The sequence below is a fragment of the Rattus norvegicus genome, chromosome 6 (assembly GCF_021556685.1).
Source record: "Rattus norvegicus strain SHRSP/BbbUtx chromosome 6, alternate assembly SHRSP_T2T, whole genome shotgun sequence".
Lineage (NCBI taxonomy): Eukaryota > Metazoa > Chordata > Mammalia > Rodentia > Muridae > Rattus > Rattus norvegicus.
This window is the reverse complement of record NC_141539.1, coordinates 127417056-127442043: the sequence shown is the minus strand read 5'-3', so window position 1 is coordinate 127442043 and position 24988 is coordinate 127417056. Positions and strand designations below refer to the sequence as shown.

General features: G+C 48.4%; 1 protein-coding gene across 2 annotated transcripts in view; it reads right to left on the bottom strand.

Moving 5' to 3' along the window:
- Slc24a4 (solute carrier family 24 member 4) overlaps window positions 1–24988 on the bottom strand; it is a 139060-nt gene that overhangs the window by 46439 nt on the left and 67633 nt on the right. For both annotated transcript variants that reach the window (NM_001401345.2, NM_001401346.2), the window contains 5 exon segments: window positions 2554–2628; window positions 3341–3444; window positions 4092–4176; window positions 6829–6903; window positions 9448–9524. In NM_001401345.2, the coding sequence (NP_001388274.1) occupies window positions 2554–2628; window positions 3341–3444; window positions 4092–4176; window positions 6829–6903; window positions 9448–9524 (416 nt within the window).

The following is a 24988-nucleotide window of genomic DNA, read 5'->3' as shown; positions in this document are numbered from 1 at the left end:
CCATCAACGCACCAACCCACCTATCCATCCAACAGTCTGTCTGTTCATCCACCGACCCATCCATCTATCTCATCCACTCATTCAACCATCCATCCATTCACCCACCCACCTACCCATCGTCCGTCCGTCCGTCCATCCATCCATTCATCCATCTTTCCATCTACCTATCACTCCATCTATCTGTCTCTGATTGTTTCTTTTTTCCTACACAATTCTAATTAACAAGCCTCCCATCCAGCATCTTTGGGACAAGACACAAATGAAGGATGCTCTGTAGTCAAGGGAAGGGGTAGACTCCATGGCCCAGTGTAGGAGGAGGTGGCAGGGCTGCTCCCACCAACCTGACCATGGAAACAAAGGCTCCCTATATGTGGTACCAGAAGAGTCAGAGGAAAGGAAAGCTATTGTCTGGGCTTGGTTCTACTGTCTGTCACAGGGGCTGCACACAAGCTCTGCTTTAGGAAGCTACTTCATGCTCCCTAGACGGGGACCATTGAGATCCTTTTGGACCCAAGGCTCTTGAGGAAGGCCACTCAGCAGAGAGAGAGAGAGAGAGAGAGAGAGAGAGAGAGAGAGAGAGAGAGAGAGAGAGAGAGAATCTGAGAGGCATTTCCAGGGATAGTTTTAGCTTATAGAGCCCAAAGGAGGGCTACTGGCATTTACAGGCAATGAGAACAGGGATGTGAGGAGAAGGAGACAATGAAGACAGTTCTACACTGTGAAGTTGTCTCACACTTGGAATGAAAGGTCTGTAATGTATAATGAGAATATAAAATATGCAATAAGTATGTTAAAACAAACATGCAGACAACAGAAAAAACAATGACCTTGACTTTAACTCTATTGTACAAGTCCAAGTGTTTAATGTGAATATTTAATTCACAACCAGGGAAATTTACCCTTGTGAAAACTGAAGAATGAATGTTCCTTCATCATTTAGAGGTCTATAAGGAATCATTTGCCCTCTGGGAAATGACATAGCAGTTGGGGGAGGAGCATCATCCCTCTAGTTAAGCCCCAAATGTTGGCACCAGTCTGCATTTGCAGTGGTGGGCTGGGAGAGCTTCTGAGCAGGCAACAGATGACATCATTAGATATTCCAGTGACTCTCTGCCAAAATGATCACTAAAAGAACGTCAGTCGTTTATGAGTTGTTTTTATTGCCCATTTATGGTATATTTAGGGTACTGTGGACTTATTTTTTGAAATTTCACATAGGTATCTTGTTTCTCTTATATTGATGTCATTTTCTGAGTGTGGTGGCAAGTTTCTGAGCTGCCCTCAGAAATCCCACTGATACCTAAGCTCCTTCTGAACGTTGTGGGACCTGCTGATTTGCCCCAGACTATTTCCAAGGAAGAGGTCACAGCCCTTTATAACCTGATCTCCTCACCTCCTCATTTTTGTTGTGAGGGCAGGGGCATTGCAAGCTACAACTGTGGCTTGGTGACCTGCTAGGCCTGGAGGTCAGCTGACAGTCACGACTGTTCCTGGAGAGAATTCTCACCTGACTGTGTGTCTCCTGAGACCTTTCTCTTTCTAGTTCAGCCACCTCAGATGTATCGCTCCAAGGTTCAGTGCTTGCTGTCTAAAGCTGTTAGTTTTGGGGAACTATTTTTTTTTCAAGACAGCATCTCACTATAATAGCCAAGACTGGCCTGGGACTAATGTTCCTCCTGCAATACCTTTGGCTCTTGACTGTGGGTGTACCCCACCATGCCCAGCTTTGGGGGGAACTTCGTTACAAAGCAGTAGATAATTAATACCAGGGTAGTCATATCCCTGGGTCCCGAAAGATAGAAAACTGTCACATATTTCCTTGAAATCCAGCATGCCACAGGCCCTTATGCATCAGTGTAAGGGTCAAAACTGCTCCCTTGGGGATGACACTCATCTGACAGTGCTTCACTGTATGGGCCACGATGCCACCCCAGACCTTGGGGCCTGATAGCTTTGAGCTGGCCTTCTTCTGCTCTGCAGAACAGATAACCCAGAAACTTATTGCTTGTACTTATTTTGTGGTATTGAACATAGGTCCTCTCTTGCACCTTCTAGGCTAGCACCTGACCACTGAGCTGCACCTGCTAGGCTAGCAGCTGATCGCTGAGCTGCACCTGCACATTTTGATATTTTTCATCTTGCGATATGGCCACCCCAAGTTGCCCAGCTTGGTCGTGATCATGTGATCCTCTAGCCACAGTCTCCGGAGTATCTAGGTGTATTTTCCAGCTTGAAACTTGCTTCCTCAGAGTGGGTCTGCCTCGATGAGTGGGTAGGTCTCAGTGTAGGCTTGGAAGGGCCTCATATGAGTACATGGTTGAATGTCCCCTATGTGTTTTGTTTTGTCTAATCATTAAAATGGTCCTGGATTTAGTCCCGTTGTGAGGGACCAAGGATGAGGTCTTTAGGAAGGGCACAGTGTGGGTAGAGGTGTGAGGTGGCCAATGTGAACACGGAGAGATGGGTTAATACATTCCACTGTTGTACTGTGACCTCTCTGGTCACCTTACAGGGTCTTGACCACCCAACACTTGGGTGTGAGGGGTGACTCACCGCAATGAGAACGATGACAGAGAGTGTGTAGTACACAGAGTCACGGCACACAGCCCACCACGTCAACCGCACCACCTGCCATGTCAGAGAGATGTCATCAGCTGCTGTTGCCTGGAGGCTGGGAATGGGGCCAGCTGCCCAGAGAGCAGAAGGCTGGGCCTCAGGGTACCTCCCTGGCTACCTCTAGCTCTTGACTACATTTGGTGAATGAACAGAACCCAGCAAAGTTCTCAGGGGTGGGGAAACCAGAAACTGGCCTACTCCTCTGTGGTGGTGACCAGGCACATTTCATAGCAAGAGCTGTCCATAAGGTAGAGATCAGAAGCATCACCGTGTCCCATCAGCTACCTCTGTCACCCTGAGCAAGGTAGGTCCTGGCTATCTTCCTCTGCGAGGCAAGCCTAAGACTCTGGTCTCATGTCAAAAGCGTCTCACCACAGCTAGCCTTGTGCCTGCAGAGGGTGTGAGCAGCCTAGGTAGCTGCAAGCCCTCACTCAAACTGGGGTGTAGCTGAGCTGTTGAACGAATGCTCACTCATAAACTGGCCAGGTCCACCAACATGGCTACAGCCTCCCAGGCTCTCACACTGTTGGACAGGAAGGAATGTCATGGCTATTTCATGGGGGAGGACATGGGTCCAGAGAACAATGTAGGTGTTCTCAAAGCCACAGAGTGACATGACCAGTCTCATTGGGGTGTTGCCATGGTCACCCCAACCATCTCTGGAGAAGCTCACTCCTATCCTACAGGATATGGGTCAGGCAGGCAGAGAAAAAAATCCACTGACCTGTCCAGCAAAGAGTCCACACACTCCAATGATACATAGGATGTTGAACACAGCTGAGCCCACAATCGTTCCTACACCAACATCTCCATGGGTGATGAACACACCTGGAATAAGAAAGATAATGGTGGAATCAGACAGAGTGGAGCCCTGAGAACCAGTTCATTCCATGCACTTAGTAAATTAAATGTCTCCTTCTCCTTCTCCTTCTCCTCTTCTGTATGATGTGTGTGCTCATGCCTGTGTGTGTGTATATATGTGTATGATAATGATGATGATGATAATGTGTGTGTGGGATGTGTGTGTGTGTGTGTGTGTGTGGGTGTGTGTGGGTGTATGTGTGTGCGCGTGTGCGTGCGCCCATGCACATAATAGCACATGTCAGAGGACAGCTTTTCAAGTTTTTAGGCTTGCATAGCAAGCACTTTTACTGGGTTTAGCCATTTCAGTGGTCAGAGTCCATGTTTTTGAATGACTTTACTGAGACATAATTCACATGTCTAATGATGCAACAGTACCACGAAATTATACAATCAAAGCCATAATCTAATTTTAGGACATTTTCATCTCATAAGAAGCCCAGTACCTAGTAGAACCCCACATTCTAAGAAGTCACCAATCTATTTCCTGCCCCTCTGACCCCTTGTGTTTACAAGTGAGGAAACCGAGGCTCAGAGCTGGTAAATGCCTCAGTGCACTGGGCTGCAAGCCCTGGCTCTCTCTGCACAGTGTCCCAGCAGCCTGATGTCCTTACCAATGACAGAAGCAAACAGCTCTGGTGTCGAGCTTCCTGCAGCCATGAAGGTGGCACCCGCCACATCTTCACTCAGATGAAGTTTCTGAAACAAAGGGAACACAGGCAACTGGGCTGTGACAAGGGTGGAGTAGACACAGCCGCTGGGCAGGTGGACAGCAGAAAGCTCTCAGGGGCACAGTGCAGATCTGAGCCCAGCTCCATAGCCAGAACTTCTCTTCCCAAAGCACATATCCCACACCCTCTTCAGGTTTTAACTCCCCCTTTCCCTCCTGACCCATCAGCTTTCTCTTCATTTACTCTATGCTCCTCAAGTGCTGTCTGAAACCCTCAGGGAAACCTTCCCTGCAATCCCAGGGCCAGCCATACCCTCTCAAAAGCCGTGATCTACCCTTATTGCAATAGATTCTGCAATTTGCAGATGGATTGCAGTCTACATGCTCACCTTACCCTGTGGACCATGGAGACAGACAGAGCTGGCATATGTCACCTGTGGGTCCCTAGAGCCTAGGACAGGTTGGATTAGGTGGTGGTGTACAAACAGGGTCTAGAAGCTGTCCTAGGGCTGTGGAACCTGAGCTCCAAGACATTTCCTGGTTCCTGCATTCTGGATGCATAAACCATGGCAAGCCCAGCACCTTGAGTCTCAGACACCCTGAGGGCCTGTCCCTATGATTGAGCTGGCACGGAACAAGGCTAAGAACTTTGTATATGAGTCTGTCATGCTCGGCAAGGACATGTTCCAGCCTTGGAGGCCCATTATCTGATCCAAAATGGAAGACAGAGGGCCTAGGTAGTCCTAGAAGACCTGGGCACTGGAGCCCTGCAGGAAGTTTGGGCCCTGGTCAGTTAGCTACAGAAGGTTCTGAGATTTGGACTCTGAATGGGCTAGGAACACAGCACTGCTCCCTAAGGGGTCAGTGATCCCATCTTAATGCTGCCAAAGAGAAGTCTCTATGGAGAGGTCAGATGCCCACCTGGTACTGCAGCCACCTTCTGCAGAACCAAGGCACCATGGCCTGCACCATTCTTCTTTCTAGAACCCCCTTTCCCCTGCTTGCTGATGTACAAATGTCATCCCCTCCAGGAAGCCTTCTCTGCCTCTCCCCAATAGTGACATTAACACTTTAGCTCCGTTGACATCTAAGGTCCTTGAAGAAAGACTAATACCAGCGCCTACCCTTACTTACCTTATGCTGTGTCTTCACGGCCACAGGAAACCCTGAGAGCTCCTGCACCCTCAATGCTTGCCACCCCAGCCCACTTTCCATGAGTTCTTTCAACCCCAAAGGGCAAAGAGGCTCCAACCCTGTTTTAATGGTTTTCCCTAGGAGGGGCCCGGGAATGTGCTCAGAATACATTAGTCTGATACAGTGTATCTCCCAAAGGGATCCTGGGTTAAAGCTTGATTCCCAGTGCTGCAGTGTTGGGAGATGGGCTTTAGGAAGTCACTGGATCAGTGGATTCTGACCTCATCAGTGAATTAAGTCACCGATGCAGTCACCGTTTTGATGCCGTTCTGTAAAGGCATTGGGAACTTTTGGAGGTGGGACCTAGAGAAAAGAGGGGGTCACTGGGAGTGTGACCTTGGGGTAGTAATATATCTTCAGTATCCGTCTCTCTCAGTCTCTGCTTCTGGCCACCATAAAGGGGTAGTTTTGTTCTACCACATCCTCTCACAATGTCATCTGCCCCACTCAACCCAGAAACAATGGAACTAGCCTATGATCGTGGACTTAAACCCCTGAAACCATGAGCCTAAATAAGTATCTTCTCCCTTAAACTATTGTATCATGTAAGATCTATCTCACACAAGTTAGGACTTTGGCTGTAATTTTCCTAGTGGGGGGCAGCTTCTGGGTAGCAGAGGCAGGCACAGAGCCCTTGCAGGAACCACTGTCCCCAGCCTCTACTCTAGGGGTCCTGAGATAGAAGAAACTTCTGTACTAACCGTCCTTGCTCCATCTCAGGGGATGCAAGGGTAAACAGAAGGAGAGTCAGGATAGGAAGGCTGGAATCTTGCCAGCTCACAATTTGCAGGGACCCAAGTTCTAAAACAGCCCCTCCTTACTATGTCATGTCCGAGAAACAAGTCGAATGGAAGGTAGGCACCTGTCTCTAGGAGCCACTTGTCCTCGACACAACAATATGGCCTCAAAGAGCTGGGTGACTTCATAGGGCTAGGGGTGGTAAATTTCCAAGGGGCTGGGGTATGTTAAGTACTGCAAACAAGCTCCGCCCCCTACTTGATTATAAGGCAGAGCACAGAGGGAACTGGGGGGCTTGCACATGGAAAAGGGAAAATGAATTAACAGATTAGCTAAAGGGAGAACAGAGTGCAGATGTGGGGCAGAGAGGACCTCTGTCACCATGACTAGTATCTGCCCAGGGGCGCACTTAGGGAATGCAGGTCTCCTTGGTGGCTGCCACCTGTGATTTTGTAGTCATAGGCTTGCCTGCTCCCTTGCTGGCCAGATTTGGCTCATACCACACGACTCCTAGCGGATGCTGGCCTGGAGGGTGATTTCACATGGGCCGACAGGATGTCAACACTGGCGTTGACTTGGTGTTGTCAGGAAGAGGTGTGGCTATGGAGCAGACTCAAGATGGCTGTGTGATAGTCTTCTCCACCAGAGTGCTTCCTGTCCTATCCAGCCTTCTTGTCATTGTCATTTACATAAAACACTCCCCTAGGCACCCTGGGCTTTGCCGAGGGTTCTGGGTCCTTGCCACGTACCTCACAGATCTTCTCTAGGGATGGGACAAAGAAGTCATCACACACGATGGCCAGGGCGTAGAACATATAGAGTGCCTGTGGAGGAAAAGCAGGTTTCAGGGACAGTCCCTTCTGCCCACACCAGGCTGAGGGTGGAATGAACACATTGGAAAGCTCCAGCCACAGACACCACCTCTGCTCTCCACAGATCCCACCTGACAGATAAGGAAACCAAGGCCTGGAGACGGGAAGCAGAATGCTGACCTGGTCTGTGCTTCCTTTCAGCACTGCCGAAGAGTAAGAGACACAGATTTGGAGCTAGGCAGGGTGGCACATGCCTGTAATCCCAACCCTCAGGGAGCTAATGTAGGAGGATCTCAAGTTCCAGGCCAGCCTGGACTACATAGTGAGGCTGTATTCCACGTATTCCACATACTAAGAGAGAGGAGCTGGGGAAATGGCTCAGTAGGCAAAGCATGTGCTACATAAACATGAGGACCTGGGTTCAGATCCCCAGCACCTGTGTAAAAAGTGGGTACAGGGGAACAGTCTTCAGCTCTGGGGAGGCGGAGACAGGGGAACCCTAGGAGTCCGGCTGAGTTGGTGACCCCAGGTTCAGTAAGAGATGCTATATCAAAAAAATAAGGGGAAAATATAATTGAGGAAAATGCTGGATATGGAACTCTGTCCTCCACAAGCACGTATGTGCACACACCAACACATACATGTGGAGAAAGAGAGTATACACACACATGAGTACATGCACACATCAACACATACATGTGGAGAGAGATAGAGATAGATAGTGTGTGTTCTAATAAACTTTATTGTAAAATTGAGTTGTGGGCTGGGTTCAGCGCTCCACTTTTAGCTTAGTAATTACCACTCTGAGGGGGTCTTGCAAATTTCTGAGGCACTCACTCTCCAGGTTCAACCTTATTGCTTTTGCTTATGGGGCAGGGCCATGGAACCATGGGGAAAAGCCACCAAATTTACATCTCTTACTAAAAGGGAATGGAATGTCAGTGCCGGGATGTCTGAAAGATAATAACTCATTCTAGAAATATTACGCAGCTCCACCGTTCAAAATCTGCCTGCAATCCCCACTCTAACCTCCACTTCCAACCAAAATGGCTACTCCTCTGTAAATCTTCTGGTCCTGGTTCTCCACCAGAGAATTCCAGATTCCTCTTCCGTTAAATTACCTCTAGAAAAAGGCTCGTGGTTGACTGAATTTAAATTCACCAGCAGACAGTGTCGGGTAGCCAGATTGCTGAACAGGGGGAAGTTTGCTGGGGCTGATCTGAAACAGAAAAGCCAACTCAGACCAGCCTTGCTGCCTGGCAACCATTCAACAGTCTTGTGCTGCTTCCCACAAGGGCCAGAAAGAATTTTGGGCTCCGTAGATCATGTAGTCCGATGCAACTTTTCTGTTCTGCTGCCGAAGCTCAGGAGCAGCCAGAAAGAGCACAGCCATGAATGGAGTGGCCGTGTTCTAAAACAGGACTTTACTTGTTGGAGGGGTGGGGCTATGGCTCACTTAGTAGACGGCTTGCCTGGCATACATGGGGCCAGAGGTTTAGTTCTCAGTACCACAGAAACTGGACAAGGTGGCAGACACCTCTAGTACCAGCACTTGGGAGTGGTGTGTGTGTGTGTGTGTGTGTGTGTGTGTGTGTGTGTGTGTGTGTGTACAGACAATACAAAGACACAGACACACACATACACACATGGAGACACAGAAAGAGGGAGAGGGAGAGGGAGAGGGAGAAGTTCTTGGTCATCCTGAGCTACACAGCAGGTTTGAGGCCAGGTCTGGATACAGAAGATGCTGCCTCTGCCTCAAACAAACCTTTGCAAAAATAGGCAGGGAGGTAAAATCTGGCTAGGGCTAGGGTCTGTCTGTCCAAGAACAACAATCTATACTTTGATCTTGAATTCCTCATTCCCATCTAAATTGGAACTGAACTGTCTGCCATCAGGGTCTGTCTGAACACAGAGAGGAGTTGTCTATGGCCAGCCTCCCTGAACATGCTGTCTCATCTGAATGTAGAGGGGAGTGAGGAGTGTGGCAAAGAGCGTCAGAGCGCAGTCACAGGGACCATGGCAGCCAGCATTCCTGAGGACCTCTGTACCCCATCACTGCTGACATCTAGTCCTGAAGTGTACATAGGCGCCACCACCTCTGTTTTATGAGAGTAGAAAACGAGGCACGAAGAAAAGCCATGTCCCTGTGCTGGGACTGGGGACACTATGCCACTTGACATTATAGAAAAGCCTCTTGTTGGGCAAAATGGCCTAGTGTCTATTCTCTTCCCAGGCCGTAATGAGGATTGAATAGCAGCTCACTGTATGGCAGCGACTTTCGAACTGTGGGTCGCAATCCTTTTGGGGATCCAATGATCCCCCCACAGGGTCTCATATTACATATCCTACATATCACATATTTACCCTACATTTCACAACAGGAGCAAGACTGCAGCTATGAGGTAGCAATGAAGTAACTTTATGGTTGGGGACACCACCACATGAGGACCTGTATGAAAGGTCTCGGCATTAGGAAGCTCGAGAACTTCTGCTCTGTGATCATTATATACTAAACAGATGGGGTTCCTGTACCAGGAGGTGAGAGGCACTTACACCAAGGATGTGTAGCAGGACAGCGCCATGCTGTCGTTCTTTGTTGGAGAACAGGTCTGTAGGGAACTCGTGGATCGCTGGAAGGGAAGAGGAGACAGAGGGTGTTAGGAAGCAGCGCACCAGCCTGAGACCCACAGTCCACCAAGGAGCCACTAGCTTCAGACTGACTGACTGGAGGGAAGCCAGCTGGATCTCAGTGCTGGGCAGACTGGTGTGTTTAGGGGAAGCTGTGGGATTAGCCACAGATATCTCAGTATCTGACAACTGGATTTGTCTCGTGTCTTGAATGACGTAGAGCACATTTCACACACTGGGACACTTGTAATCTAAAAGACAGACACACTGTTGGTGGGATGAGAAATACGGTAGCTTTAGGAGCTCTTCAGCCAGTGACACAGTATGCCTAGTGAGTCTAAAAACACATATATCCCCCACAGAAACACGCATACAGACCCTCATAGCTGTGTTATGTGATGGTCCAGACATGAGAACAAACTAAATCAAAGCTTAGATTCGGGTCTGCAGTCCCGGTCAGCTTTAACCAACTCCTCTGCCCCAGAATGCCACAGCCAGTGGAGGAATGGTCCCTCCTCATCTTCTCGCCTCCTAGGATGGCCGATGGATATGCATTTTCATGGGTGCATGCTAGCAGGACCCTCCCAGATCCCTAATGGTCCCCCATCACACCAGCTAAGTTGGAAGCTTCTAAAAGGTTGGAATTCCCAACCGCATCTTCAAGAGTCCAAGGTGGGCAGGGTGTGTAGGCTCTCAATAGACTTCAACAATTCAATGACTAAACAAGGGTATGGTATTAATGGGGACAGTCTGCATCATCTCCTGCTACCGGGATGCTGGCACATTGCTAGCCCACAGGTATCTGGGAAGATACGTGGTCCACAGTGGGCGCTCAATAGATGACCCAGACAGAAATCCATAAGCTCTGAAAGCAAAAGCAGTAAAACCTCGCTTTCAACATCAGATTGACCTGACGAGACAGTGAAACAGGCAGCTGTCCAGGAACCAGGCAGCACTCCTACTTTGAAGCGAGCAGCACTTAATGAAGAAATTTTTCATTCTCTTCTTTACGTTATTTATTTCCCAAACAAACTTCTCTAATGGAACTGCAGCTACCATTTCGAGGGCCTGGATCTGCTACTGGGGGATAGGAGATTGCGGAGGACGAGCCGCCACATTCCTGTGGCCGGGATTCCGTTCTCGGGAAGTGGAGATGCCTGGAACTTTTCAGCACAGATCCCTAGATGGTGGTTCTACGGCGAGATTCCAAGATGCTTCCTGATTCTCAAGCCGGTATGAGGAAAGCTGGAGCTCTACACAATCCTGGAGGCATCTCTGGAAATGAGAGTACATCCCTGCTTTCCTGAGGTGAAGGACATGACATTTGTCCTCCAGACAGCATGGGGCTGAGGGTTATATAAACGAATCTGTCCCCGGTAGGGACAGACTTTTCACACAGCCCTGCTGCCCACCCTGCACCCTTAAGTGCATGCCGGAAGGCTGCAGAGTACTCAGTGAATGCCATCTACAGTCTTCATTTTGGCATCAGACCAGTAGGTGACCTGTAGAGCTCCCAGGAGCTACGGTCCCCCCTTTCTCTGTGCCCACTCAAAGCATTTCTGAGATATGGGTGTGGAGAGATTCATGAATAAGCGTCCGAAAGAGGAGTGACTGGGTAAGGGAATCCAAGACTCTGGATTCAGGACCTCAGGTTTCATCTACTTTGGGGTGTTGAATAAGAAATGTCTTGTTGGTCTGTTTGGGAAGGTTGGGGAGATGCAGCCTTGCTGGAGGAAGTACGTCAAGGTGGGTGGGCTTCGAGGATTTAAAGCTCTGCCTCACCCCTAGCTCACTCTCACTGGTGGGATGTGATCACCCAGCTTCCTGCTCCCGCTACCGTGCTTGCCTGCCGCAGCGCCTCCCTAACCATGACGAGCCTTAGAGCCCTCTCGTCCTTCTGAAAGTTGCTTTTAGTCATGATGCGTCATCACAGCAACAGAAAAGAAACAAGTTCACCTGCCTATGAGGTGTGTGGCGGAGTCCTCTAACCTGTAGGGCCCTGTACTGGCTGGTTTGTGTGTCAACTTGACCCAAGCTGGAGTTATCACAGAAAAAGGAGCCTCCCTCGAGGAAATGCCTCCATGAGACCCGGCTGTAAGGCATTTCTCAATTAGTGATCAAGGGGGGAAGACCCAGCCTATTGTGGGTGGTGCCATCCCTGGGCTGGTGGTCCTGGGTTCTATAAGAGAGAGCAAGCTGAGAAAGCCAGGGGAAGCAAGCCAGTAAGTAACATCCCTCCATGGCCTCTGCATCAGCTCCCGCTTCCTGACCTGCTTGAGTTCCAGTCCTGACTTCTTTTGGTGGTGAACAGCAATGTGGAAGTGTAAGCTGAATAAACCCTTTCCTCCCCAACTTGCTTCTTGGTCATGATGTTTGTGCAGGAATAGGAACCCTGACTGAGACAGGCCCTCCGCCTCTTCAGTGACACTTAGCTGTGAAAACACAAGCTTGCTGAATGTGTATGGCTTTCCTCGGCTTGGGCAGCAGAGGCTTCAGTGGGCAGAGGCCATACCACATGTCCAGTGAGCTACTGGCCGAGTCTAGTCTGCTTCCTGTTGCAGGACTGAACCTTCAAGAAGCAGGCACAGTGCTGAAGTCAAGCTCTGTCCTCCTCATACTGTCACCAAGAAAGACTCTGACCTGCAGACAAGCCATGTGTCCTAGCATCCATTGACTTTAGAGCAGATGGGCTGAGGTTTGGGGACACACTTCTATCTCTTAGGTCCTGTGTGACCTTAGCAAGCTGAAGACATCTCAGGGGCTTGTGTGAACCTTGCCTGTAAGTATGATCCCAACGGACTGTATACAAGATATAGCAACCCCAGCAATTGTTCACATGCTAGCACATTCTGTCCCCACAGCTGCAGGTGATATGCATCTTTGGTTTGTGAACATAAGAGAGATGACAAACGGGTTTTGTCGGGGAAAGAAAGCAAGACCATAGATGGGGACACAAGCCATGGACTACACAGGCCCCAGGAGAACCTGCTGGTGAGAGCAGTACCATCCTAGTTTCCTAAGGAAACCTTCTTTCTGTTTATGACTTACCAGGATGAGAAGCACCCAGACTATGGTTAAATATGTGAGGTTTGCAGGTCTGAAAGAGCTCATCGCACCCCCAACTGGTCAGCTCTACCTCAGGGAGGAGGAATCAGCAGGGCATACACATGGCTTTCGAGGTCACACCTAAGCCTTTAAGCTGTAGAAATCCCTGGTGGCAGGTGTGGGTTGAAGAGAGATTTGTTTGCAGGCCTCGTGGAGCTCAGGGAAACAGGATGATGCCAGCATCCTTCAAGCGCTCAGGAGGAAGGAGCTAGGGTAGCCACAGGATGAAAGGCAACCTTTGCTTTGAATCTTGGCCCCAGAAGGACTTGTCTATCTTTCCTGATCCTGGACATACTCAGGCGTCCTCACATGCAGTATCTACCTGTTTCTCATTCTGCTTTGCAGTGTTTGCAAAACCTAGGACCTCTGGGAGATCTCTCTTGCTAGCCACCGTCCTGGGTTTTGAAGGGGAGACCTCAGGGACCCTGGGTTTGTAAGTACCCACAATTCCTTCAGCCCCTACAAACTGCCATTTGAAGTCTCCAAGGTTCACTTAAGCATTGTTGTACACACAGAAAGTTATGTTAGGATCCATCACTGTTCCTTTTAGACTTAAGCTTTGTTGCTCAACAAAATGTACAAATTTATTCGGTGATTATTTTCAGCGCACTCGCTCGGTGGACCCAGAGTGGGAACTGCAGAATAATATTCAGTGTATCTTGAACCTCCTGGAATACAATGGCTGCCTCCAAATCTATGAGAAAGTAGAAGCCTAGCTGGAGGGGGGTTGGACTGGTGCTGCAATGTAGTCAAATGCTAGTACTGGCTCCCAGGATCCAGTTGCCCCACCTCCATAAGAGATCTTCACATACACCAAATGTGCTATATAAACTTTGCTCCTCAGGTTATCCCTGATTGGTTAATAAAGATGCCTACAGCCTAGGCCGGGCAGAAGAGAGGGGGCAGAGTGAAGGTTCCTGGGCTTGGGGTCTCAGGTGAAGACCATGAGGAGTGAGAGAGAAGGAAGAGGTCACCGTTTGTGTGCACATGACCGTGTGGTCTGGCCCGATGGAGCAGGAGCACCCCAAATGAAACATGGCGAGTTTCTCGGGGAAACAGACAAAGTAGCATAGAGGGTTGATATCTGCCCAGCTCCAGTGCTCTAAAGCTTATTATAAATCTAAAGGTCTCTATATCTTTCCTTTGGTAACTAAATGATTCTTAGCGGAGTAGGAACCCCTAATAGATAGTTAAAGGCAAGAAGGGGGTGTAGCAAACCCCCAGAACAATATTAATTACAACGCCTACCACTGTGGAAAAACCTTGAAAGGGTGGGAGTTAACACCTGTGCCTGGTGTTTGCCTAACACCAGGTGTCAAGCAGGGTGCTGAATCTTGGGCATCTGCCCCTGTGGCACACCTGGTCTAGTGCACTGGGACAAGCAAACAACTGACTGAGCCATGAAAAGGTCTCTGGGATGCTGGCTGACCCAGCCATTGCTGACTTGGGGGAAATGGAGGACCTGAAGGGGCTCCATAGACGGAAGGGTGCCCATGTCAAGGCCTGAAGCTTGTGTTGCCAACTTATCAAAGTCCTGCTCTCCCAGACAATACCCAGGAGCTCCTTCCCACCTACTGGCAAGGAAGATGGCACTCAAGGCTAAAGGAGTCACCTACAGTCACACATCCACCACAGGGAGCAGGGGGAAGAACTGAGATTGAGCTCAGCCAAAGCTTGGCTTTCCTCAGCTGGGTCTCTTGTCTACAACAGACATACTCCTCCGAGCCAAGGTCTCTTTTACCCGAGGAGCAGGCTCTGTTTTCCTGGGATCTCAAAGGGCCACGACAAAAGATGGTGTTCTTGGAAAGAGGAACGTGCCTGGCATTTCACTACAGGCCACAATCCACTGCAAATCCCATGGACCCAGGGGTAACCCAGCAAATGGATTCCTTAACTCCTTAGAACATGTGGTAGGGCAGACCACTTCTCAGGCTGGGGCGATGGCTCAGTGGGTAAGCATTTATTGTACAAGCGTGAGGATCTGAGTTCAAGTTCCCAGCACTCCATGTATGACAGTACATGACTGAAATCCCAGCGTGGAGATGAGTGGATGCCTGGGCCTGGCAGGCTAGCTATAAGGAAGATCTTCAGGTTCAGTAAGACACCATATCGCAGAAAAGTAGTGTGAAAGGCTACAGAGATAGCTTAGTGGTTAAGAGCATGAACTGCTTTCCCAGAGGACCTGGGTTTGATTCCAGCCCCCACATTGCAGCTAACCATCTGTAAGTAAACTTCCATGGGGATCTGACACCCTCTTCTGGCCTCCATGGGTACACAGACATACATGCAGGTAAAACACCCATCTACCCTTGTAAAAAATATAAATCTCAAAAAATTAAATAAAGTAAAGCAGAAATGAATAGAAAAGATATGTGTGTATGCCATCCACCTGTCATCTACCTACCCATTCATTCTTCTGTCATCCATCCACCTGTCATCCATCTACCCACCCACCCACTCACCATTATCCATCCATCCATCTACCCACATACCCATCCATTCATCCATCCATCCATCCATCCATCCATCCATCCATCCATCCATCCATCCTCTGTACGATAAAGTCTATTTTTTGTGGTGTGGAGTTCCCCAAGTTTTGAAAAGTGCATGAGGCCATGCATTCACCATCATACTCTAAGAAGACAAAATAGATGATCCCCCAAATTTCTTGGCACTAGGGATTGATATGTGCCCCTTCCACAAAGTCTTACCAATGGAGTTCTATTGCAGGGGGGAGGGGTTTCAGTCGGTGTCTCTCACTTGACGACACAGAGAGACATCCATCTTTCATGTTCCCGCCTCTTCAGCCATCATTGTTCAGCCTCTTTTCTCCTCCCTCATCTCACTGTGCTGTAGAGGGTCCCTGCCCATGGTAGGACCCCTGAACTCTGAGTTCTTAGAGCTTCCCCCAGCCGCCGTCTCTCTCCTCATTCTCTGTGATCTCGTTTTTCTAATCTCTGAAGATGCCTTCCAAGTTTTAACCTTTCCAAGCAGCAGCTGGAACACAGCTCCTCCTGTAGGCACCCTAAATGCATCCTCAGTGAATGGGCCACCATCGACATGGGCTACAGGAAGGAAAGTCCGGCAGTCTTGATAGCTCTTGTTCCCACAGAGCTTATGATGCAGGGTAGACCGTGACACACCTAGCTTCCATTTTGTTCCCTTCCCTGAACCTTCCCAGGTAGGAATATGCATACCAGCATATGCCATGCTCTGATGAGCCTTGGCTCACTTACAGCTATGGTTCTGACTGTAAAATAGGTCCTGTTGAACATGGAGACTTCCAGAGAAGAAAAGAGGTCAGACTGTCTTCTCATTGCTGTTTCCATGGGCAACCACCGCTATAGACACTGACAGGCTCTGTTGGCAACAGCCCTACAGCCTGGATTTTGAGCAGGGTGTTTGGGAGTTTGATTTATTCTATTCCGCCTGAACTGCTGTAACAAAACGTGCTAACCCGAGGTGCTTACTTAATCCAGAAAGCTTACTCCTCTCAGTTTTAGAGAGCGTGAAGTCTAAAATCGAGGCAGCTTCTCACCATACATAGAAAACAAATACTGAAGCTAGTCCAAGCTCAGCACTGTCTGGCCCTCCCTACTTGTCTGGCCTGGACCATCCCAAGGTGTGCGCTCTACACCGGCCATGCCGGTCAGGCTCATGCCAGGTCCTGGTACAACCTGCTACCAGGCCAGTATTCAGGATGCCTTTGGGAGGTCAAGCATTTGGTTTTCTAGCTAACTGAAGGGCAGTCGAAGAGCCCCACCCAGAGGGCTTAAAGGCTTGGCCTGCCTGGCCCAACACCCTTCACACTGGGATCTCAGTGTTCTCTTACAGACAGAAAGTCCTCAGGAGCTGGGCTTTCTGGTAGCTGCAAATTTCCCCCAAACCTTTCAATTAGTTGAGTCTCTTTAGGGAATGTAAACTGTGAAGTGAATTCTTTTTTTCTTTCTTTTTTTTTTTTAAAGATACTGCCTCTAAACATGCCATTTTCTTTGCTTTCTGGGTAAAAATAACCCCATGTTCTAAGCCATGACGTTTATTATGAAACTATGAAAAGGAGACTGGGAGTCTGGGAAGTCATTTAAATAGCTTCAAATTTCCATTATTTCAACTTACATAAGGTATGTGTTTTAGAAACCACTCAGGCACTGGGGAGCCAAAAGCCAAAAATTTTTTCAGATCCAGATCCCCCACCCTCAATGCATTGGTTTAAAATAACTTTGCTGAAAATCTCATGCCTTTCATGGGCAATTGTTTTCATCTTAAGGTCTTATACCACTGCCTCCTGTCCCAAACAGGAGTAAACATAATTATAAGGAATCGTTGCCTTAGCCAGCATGAAAAGGAGCTTGAAACTCTATCTTCAGTACATTCTAAAAATAGATTATGCGCTAGAAAAAATTAAATATTGAAGACCTCGGCTAAGGTATTAATCCTTCCTCGAAGCATGGGATTTTATGCCCGATGCTGTCTGGGCACTCCATTTTGTTCATTTCCACCCCAGGATGGTTCACAGGTGTCACAAGGGCTGTGATCTCTAAGTCACAGCTATGCCCTGCCATGCCCTGAGTCTACAGAACACCCTTTCTGCCCTCATCTCATCAGCTCCAAGTCAAGGTGATTTGAGAGTGCAGAGAAGTCAGCTGCTTTCCTCAGCATCCCATCTGTCTGTGGGAGAACACTGAGATCCCAGTGTGAAGGGTGTTGGGCCAGGCAGGCCAAGCCTTTAAGCCCTCTGGGCGGGGCTCTTCGACTGCCCTTCAGTTGGCTAGAAAACCAAATGCTTGACCTCCCAAAGGCATCCTGAATACTGGCCTGGTAGCAGGTTGTACCAGGACCTGGCATGAGCCTGACCGGCATGGCCGGTGTAGAGCACACACCTTGGGATGATCCAGGCCAGACAAGTAGGGAGGGCCAGACAGTGCTGAGCTTGGAAGGTCTGGACTAGCTTCAGAACTGTAAGCCAGAACATACAAGCAGACCATGATGAGTCCAGACAGGACAACAGATCTGACCTCAAGTCTCTGGGACATGGGCTTTGGAGTCATCAGCCTCAGTGTCCACCAACTCAAGGCCAGCTGCTGAAGCTTGCTTGGGTCTTTAGTGTCCTCTGAGGGTTCATGTGTTAAAGGCTCAGCCCCCAGGTATGACTATCAGGAGGTCTTGGAGGCTTTAAAGGTGGGTTATAAGTCCTTTAGTCATCAAGGACACACCCTCAAAGAGGATAGCCAGATCCGTCCCATCCCTCCTCTCTTTTGATGGCCATAAGATGATATAATTTCATGCTTCTGAATTCTTCTGAGCACTTATTGGATTATTTACTCTTTTGTTGTTTAATTCTTTGACTTCCTATATTGTTGATATAAACTCCTTGCCAGATGAATATTGGCAACAGTTCTCTTCCATTCTGCGGGTTGACTCTTAACTCTGTATGCGATCCAGCCAAACATGGTGTGCACCCCAAAGAACCAAAGTCACTTCCTATAGACACAGCTTCCTATAAGGACACTTGCACCGCGTTTGCTGCCCACTGTTCACAATAGCCAGGTTATGGAAACAGCCTAGGTTCTCAGCTGATGAACAGATAAAGACAACAGGCTGTACACATACACAGTGGAGTTCTATTCAGTGCTAAAGAAGCCTATGTTTGCAGAAAACTGATAGGAACTGAAGCTTATAATGTTAAGTGAAATAAGCTAGACTCAAAACAAAACAAACCAGAACAAAACAAAACAAAACAACCCAGAAACTAAATGCCACATTTTCTCTAATATTTGGAAGCTAGGGGAGAAAAATGACTCAAGAGGGAACTATTTGGATTGAGGCAGAGGAGAGAGTAAATGAGGATGGGAGCGGGTACTGAGAAAGAGAAACAAAGTAACAAGAGGTGGGACTCTGTTCAAAGTACATTGTATCCATGCATGGCGCTACCCTGAGTGGCACAGCCTTGAAAAGGTAGAGCACACTGGGAGGTTTTAAGTCAGTGAAGGTGTGCTCATGGGCGGGGCTATAGAACATGTCTCTTTATCTTTTATTCTCTGTCTATGAGATGAACAGGCTTCCCCCTCAGGCACTCATTCCCACTATATACTTTCCTTTCCCAGGCCTCAAAGCAATAGGGCAATTGTACATGGAAAAACAAAACTTTCCTCTTTATAAGTGGATTTCCTCAGGTATTCCGTTACAGCAGTGGAAAGTTAACAAATGGTCTTTTAAGCACAACAGCACAGCCAATTCTTAAGAAGCCTGTGAAATACCAGCTTCATTCACTGAACGGCAAACTGTCAACGGCACTGATGGCATAGCCGTGAAACATTTTTCTCTTGGTCCAACAACTCTTCATCTGGTGTTTGTTCTAAGAATAACATTTTAAATGGACCGGAGGGAAGCCATACATGATGATTCTTGTTACCACTAACCATAAAACAGTGGGAGCCACCAGCTGTCCAGGAAGACTATCATGGTCAAATTATTGTGATAAGTTCCTCTCGTCTTTCCTTGGGCATTGCACTCTTGCTGATTTGAGGGTCTACATCCTTAGATGAGAGGGGCTATAGCTTCACCCTCTGATGCTTGTGGAAAGATTGTGGCTATGAATTTTAAAGAGCAACACGTTAAGTCACATGTGGTTTATTTACAGCTGTGAACAAAGAAGCCCATATAGAAATCCGGAAGTGTCCCAAAGTGACTCAGGTAGGCACAGCAAAGAAAGGGATCTTCATGGCTCCCCTCTGTAATGCTTATATCGCAAACATATTAAATCAACTTACTATGATTCATAAAAAAGGACTCAAGGGTAAAGGTGATGCATGGGGCCCTGAAAAGAGAGCACAAGGCTTCAAGAAAACAGATAAGGCAAGTGCTAGAATATGTACGATAGCAAAGACCAAAGAGGAATCATGGGGGGTCGTGGTGGTGGAAGGATATAGCAATAAGGGAGAAAAAGCAAGGGGGTAGGGGTCCAGGGGATGAAAAATCAAACCTAAGGACATATGGAAATGCCATAAGGGGACCTGTAACCTTCCTGGTCATTAAAAGAACCATAGTGTACGAGCGAATCCAGTGTTAGGTGGCACGGGGTGGCCCTTCCTGCACCTGCACCATGATGCCTAAGAACTGTCAAAGCAAGGAAATCAAAATGCTTGAGTGAGGGAGGAGCTGTGTAGAAAAGATCACAAGAGATTTTTATCCCCCGGTTGCAATTGGAGTGGTAGTTACACCATTAATTACATTTGTCAAGAAACAAACAGTATACTCAAAAGAAAACTCTGTGTTTTACTGTATAAAGAGTTACACCTCATAAGGGGCTATGAATATGGTTCAGGGGTAGAATGCTTGCCTAGTGTGTACAAGGCTAGGTTTGAGTCCCAGCTATATACAGACAGACACATGCACACATACACACACTGACACACACACAGACACACAGACACACACAGGCACACACAGGCACACACAGATACACACACAGACACACAGACACATACACACACATATACAACCACATACACACACATAGACACATAGACACATACACACACATACACAAACACAGACACACACACACAGACACATACACACACATACACAGACACATAGACATACACACCCACAGACACACAGACACACACCACAAAGAAAACTTAAAATGTCAGAGCTGAATGCATCATAGTCCAGTAACTGGAAGCATGTCACCCCTGATGGCCTTAAGGACCCCAGGTGTGCTACTGCTCATGACAAGGACAAGCAGGCAGCTGGTACTCAGTTCCCACATGTGCACAGGGCACACATTATCCATGGAGAGTTGTGAGCTTGATGGACACAGTCACCACTTTATGAAGGACATACCTCCATCAGCCAGAAGTCAGCTACAGAAGCCTCGGAAGCTACTGGGGAGGCCCTTATACCGGGACCAGTCTCAGGTAAGTTCTTGTCAATGTGCACCATGCCTTCCAGGGAACATGATTGCAGATGTCATCTGAGCTGTCACTGTCACCAACGGTAACAATGGAACTCAATGTGCTGGGGCCAGGCCCCACGTGCCCCCTACGCATTCTTGGCTGGCACAGGTGGCTGCCTGAGTGAATCTAGGCCATGTGTTAACTGGAGCTGTCTCTCCACCAGCAGAAACAATTATTCATTGTCTGGCGAGGGCCAGATGGCAGCAGGCTGTGGAAAGTCCCCTGGCTGGACTCTCCTGAGAGTGAGCTGTTTCGGCTGCAGGTCATGATGTGTTCTTGGCACTGAGAGCCAAACATGGACACGCGGGTAGGGTGTCACCAGCAGAATTTCCTAGGACCATGAAAGGAAGCAAAGTGCCACACGTCTGAACCCCTGGGATCCATCCCATCACCCTTCTGGGCATCTAGAATCCAGGCGTTGGTGAGACTGAGTGATGCGTGCCACCTAACAGGCTCTGCCGTCACCTCAGAGTCAAGCCTGGGTGTGTGTGTGTGTGTGTGTGTGTGTGTGTGTGTGTGTGTGTGCATGCGTACGTGATGGGCTCGAGAGACTGGGTTGACAGAGGCGGGAAGACTCACCCTAAATGGGGGTGGTGCCATTCGACAGGCTGAATAAAAAGGAAAGAGTTAGCTGAGCACCGACATCTATCTTTCTGCTTCCTAATTGAGGCTACAACGTGACCAGCACGCTCACACTCTGACCGTGATGACTCCCCTATATTGATGACTTGTACCTTCAAGCTGGGAGCAAAATTAACCTTAGCCCCTTAAGTTGCTTTTTCCAAGTACTTTGTCACAGCAACAGGGAAAAACAATCAATACAGACTGGTATAGACTGGTTCCCACTGCAACCTCAGGGAACACACATTCCACATCTCTCAGCATCGTGTTGTGGCCAAGGTCCTTGGTATTTCCCAGCTGGTAGACACGTCATTCCTCTGTCAGTCTCTGCCTTCATTCCACATTCTCTTTTTGCTGGGTCTCCATGTGGCTTTCTCAAAGGACACCAGGCACTGACTTTGGGTCCCATCTTTACCCAGCATGACCTCATTTTGACTAATTAAAAAGTTCCGGTTTCCAAGCAACTTCGTAGTCATAGGTTCCAGGGGTTAGGACTATGATGTTTGAAAACCAACTCACCCTGCATCATACACATAACTGTTGACTCCTTTAATGCTGTTCACAGGACACAGGTACCTGGAGCACTGGTGTTAGCAAGTGCTAGACTACGGCAATAGTCATTGGTCATCGTTTAAGTTTTATTGTCTAGGTCTTGGGATTTGCCGTATAACCCAGGGCAGTTTCTAACTCAAGGCAATCCTCCTGCCAGAGCTGGGACTAGAGGCATGAGCTCGGAAAGATTTCTGTGGTTCCCAGGGACACTGGGTCCCTCTCTGTCCTCGCAAGCCTCACACTCAGTCTGTGGGATGTGGGTTGGGGAAAGGTGGGTTCTGGGGTTCAGAGGCTCCCCAACCTGTGTCTGATGGGTGGTGGTTCAGGCTTGCTGGGACAGGGAAGAACATTGAGGAAGGCTGGATTTCCTGTCCTCTCACAGGCTCTGGTCCTCAGGGTAGGAAGTTGAGAGCTGGTTGCCATGTGAATTGTATGTGCCAACTTGACCGGGCTGTCACAACCAGCTCCTTAATCATATGCAAATCTAGGCTTTGCTGTGAGCCTGTTGTATAAATGCGGCTAACAGTTACCATCTGCTGAGTTTAAGCAAATGAGATTACTCCCAATACTGTGGCAGTGGATTCAGTTCTACTCACGGTAGTTGAAGACTTCTAGCAAAGCTAAGTCTTCTCGAAGAGACTCAGCCTGCAGACAGCACCCCAGCTCCTGCCTGTGAAGTCCCTACTGCCAGCCACCCCTGGTGAGCCTGTAAACCAACGCTTTAAACACATCAGCGCGTGCACATGAGTGTGCATGCATGAAAACGTGTGCGTGTACACACACACGCAACACACACACACACACACACACACACACACACCTATTGTTTGAATAAGAGTCATCCGTAGATTCATGTTTTAAAGGATTGGTCTCCTGGATTGTGTAATTTGGAGGTGACATAGATCTTTAAAAGCAAGTGCCCAGAAGCCTGTGGGTAACTGGGGCATGCCTTCAGAGGTGGATTGTGGGAACCAGGTCTCTTTTCCTTCCTCTCTCATTTCCTATATTATATATAGAGCCATTCGCTCTAACAGAGGTTCTTGCCACCATGTGTCACCTTCACCAGAGGTCCAAAGCAATGCCATATATGCTGACAAGAACTAACCTTTAACCTTTCCTATGTTAACCAATATTAACCAGTTTCCTCAGATAACTTGTTATAGTGATGGGAAACTGGTAGATACACTATATACAAATACCATCTCTACAAGGATTGGTGGCTTTATAGCTGCCTGGGGAGATATGGTGTGTGTGTGTGTGTGTGTGTGTGTGTGTGTGTGTGTGTGTGTGGCAGATACACTATATACAAATACCATCTCTACAAGGATTGGTGGCTTTATAGCTGCCTGGGGAGATATGGGGTGTGTGTGTGTGTGTGTGTGTGTGTGTGTGTGTGTGTGTGTGTGTGTGTTTGGCTCCTACTGGACTATGCCATGCCTGGGCTGGGATGTGAGGAATGAGGAGACACTCTGACTTCAGATAAGACAGAACTAGGCAGGCAGGCTAGTAAAGGACAAATGTTTGAACGTCCCTGGAGGGACTTGTATTGCACTGCTGTGAGCCAAGGCTGCCCTGTCTTCACACTTCAGCCCCTATGGCTTATCTGATTGCAAAGCATCACCATCCTTGGTTTAAGCCTGTCTCCTACACCAAATCCCTACCTTCCCACTCCTCCCACGAGTAGACTCAAAGCAAGAAGTTTCTTGGCCTATTTGGGAGGTCTGCTGAGATCTTTCTGGAAAGGACTGAACATCCTGTCCTTGTTTAGAGCTGCTTACCTTGAGCAGGTAGTTTCTGCGTGAGCACTGGCAGACATGGGATCCTTGTGAATATTTACAAGGAGGCCATTTACCCACTGGGGTACAGCAAGTAGCATGAAGCAGGGTCCCAGATAGAAGAGCAGTGATTTCTAGGTGGGTCACATACAGTATGTACGCCACTAACATTCAAATGATGTTAGGAGGGTTTGGGCATCTAACTGCTACCATCTCAGAAGAATAAAAATGTCTATGTAATTCCTTCTCTAGGCTTGGGGCTGATTTTCATCTTTGGATCTAATTGTAAAGAGCGTTTCCAAGAGAGTCACTAGGGTCTGAGTTTTATTCCTGGCTTTTCCTTTGTAAGCATAAAGGAAACGGTTGAGTTTGTTCCTTTCCCTACAGGCATGCGAGGTTGGGGGAGGCTCTCAGCTCATTATGAACTGAAGGTTTTATGGAACTGGCGAACAGAATACACGATGAGCCTACCGGGTCACAGAACCCATTTTGTGGCCTACTACTCCTCCAGATGTCTTCTGGGATTATCGCCTCCCTTCAAACACAGACCATGGAAGCTAGGCAGCAAGGGAACCCAATGGCACCCCAAGAATGTCTGGAAAGCTCAGCTTCATGCTGTTACCCAGAGGCCTAAGGGGCACACGGTGATCTAGGTACTGCTCTGGTACAGTTCCGCCCAGTTAAAGTGCAATCTTTTCCCTCCCATGGGGCAGCAGCAGGAAGCTGGTCTAGACCGGAAGTCATCTCTTAGCTTCCCTGGTGTCTCTCTCCTATTCTTTCCTGCCAAATGCTATGAATTCTTCACAGAGCCAGTGACAGCATGTCATGCCTACTCTGAACAGCCAGGCAAGGTGACAATGTGAAAGTCACTGGCTATACACTTCTTTCAGTTTGTCATGCACACAGGCACAGGATGCTTTCCTGACCCAGCAAAGATTATAGACATTTGTACTCTGACAGAGCCTCAGGCCTTGGATTTAAAGTCTACGAATTCTTCATGCTGTCTCTCTTCCTGGGCCATAGAACAAAAGACAAGGACATCAAACTTTCAAGAACAACTCAGCAAAGACAGGAGCTAACCTGTACTCAGGGCCAGAACACAGAATATGGTCCACCTGTCTCCACAGGGGAGCTGGCAGAGGACCTGCCACCAAGACCCCCAGTTCCAACTTGGGGAAGTGACCAGGAGGTGAAGCAACACGAAAGGAGGTGACAGATAGCTACTGCTCCTGTCCCTCCTTGCATTGGCTGATGATGAGAAAGTTCCCTGCAGCCCCTGTCCCGCCCCAAGAAGGTTCCAGACAATCTGGGGATCCTCAGAGCTGCTCATCATGGGAGAAACAGGGAGTCAGAAGCATCAGTACAGTAGAGATGAGTCTGTGGGTGAAGTGCTTGCTGTACAAGCATGAGTTGGCAGTTGCAGCACCCATGTAAGAGCTGGCTGTGAGGGTG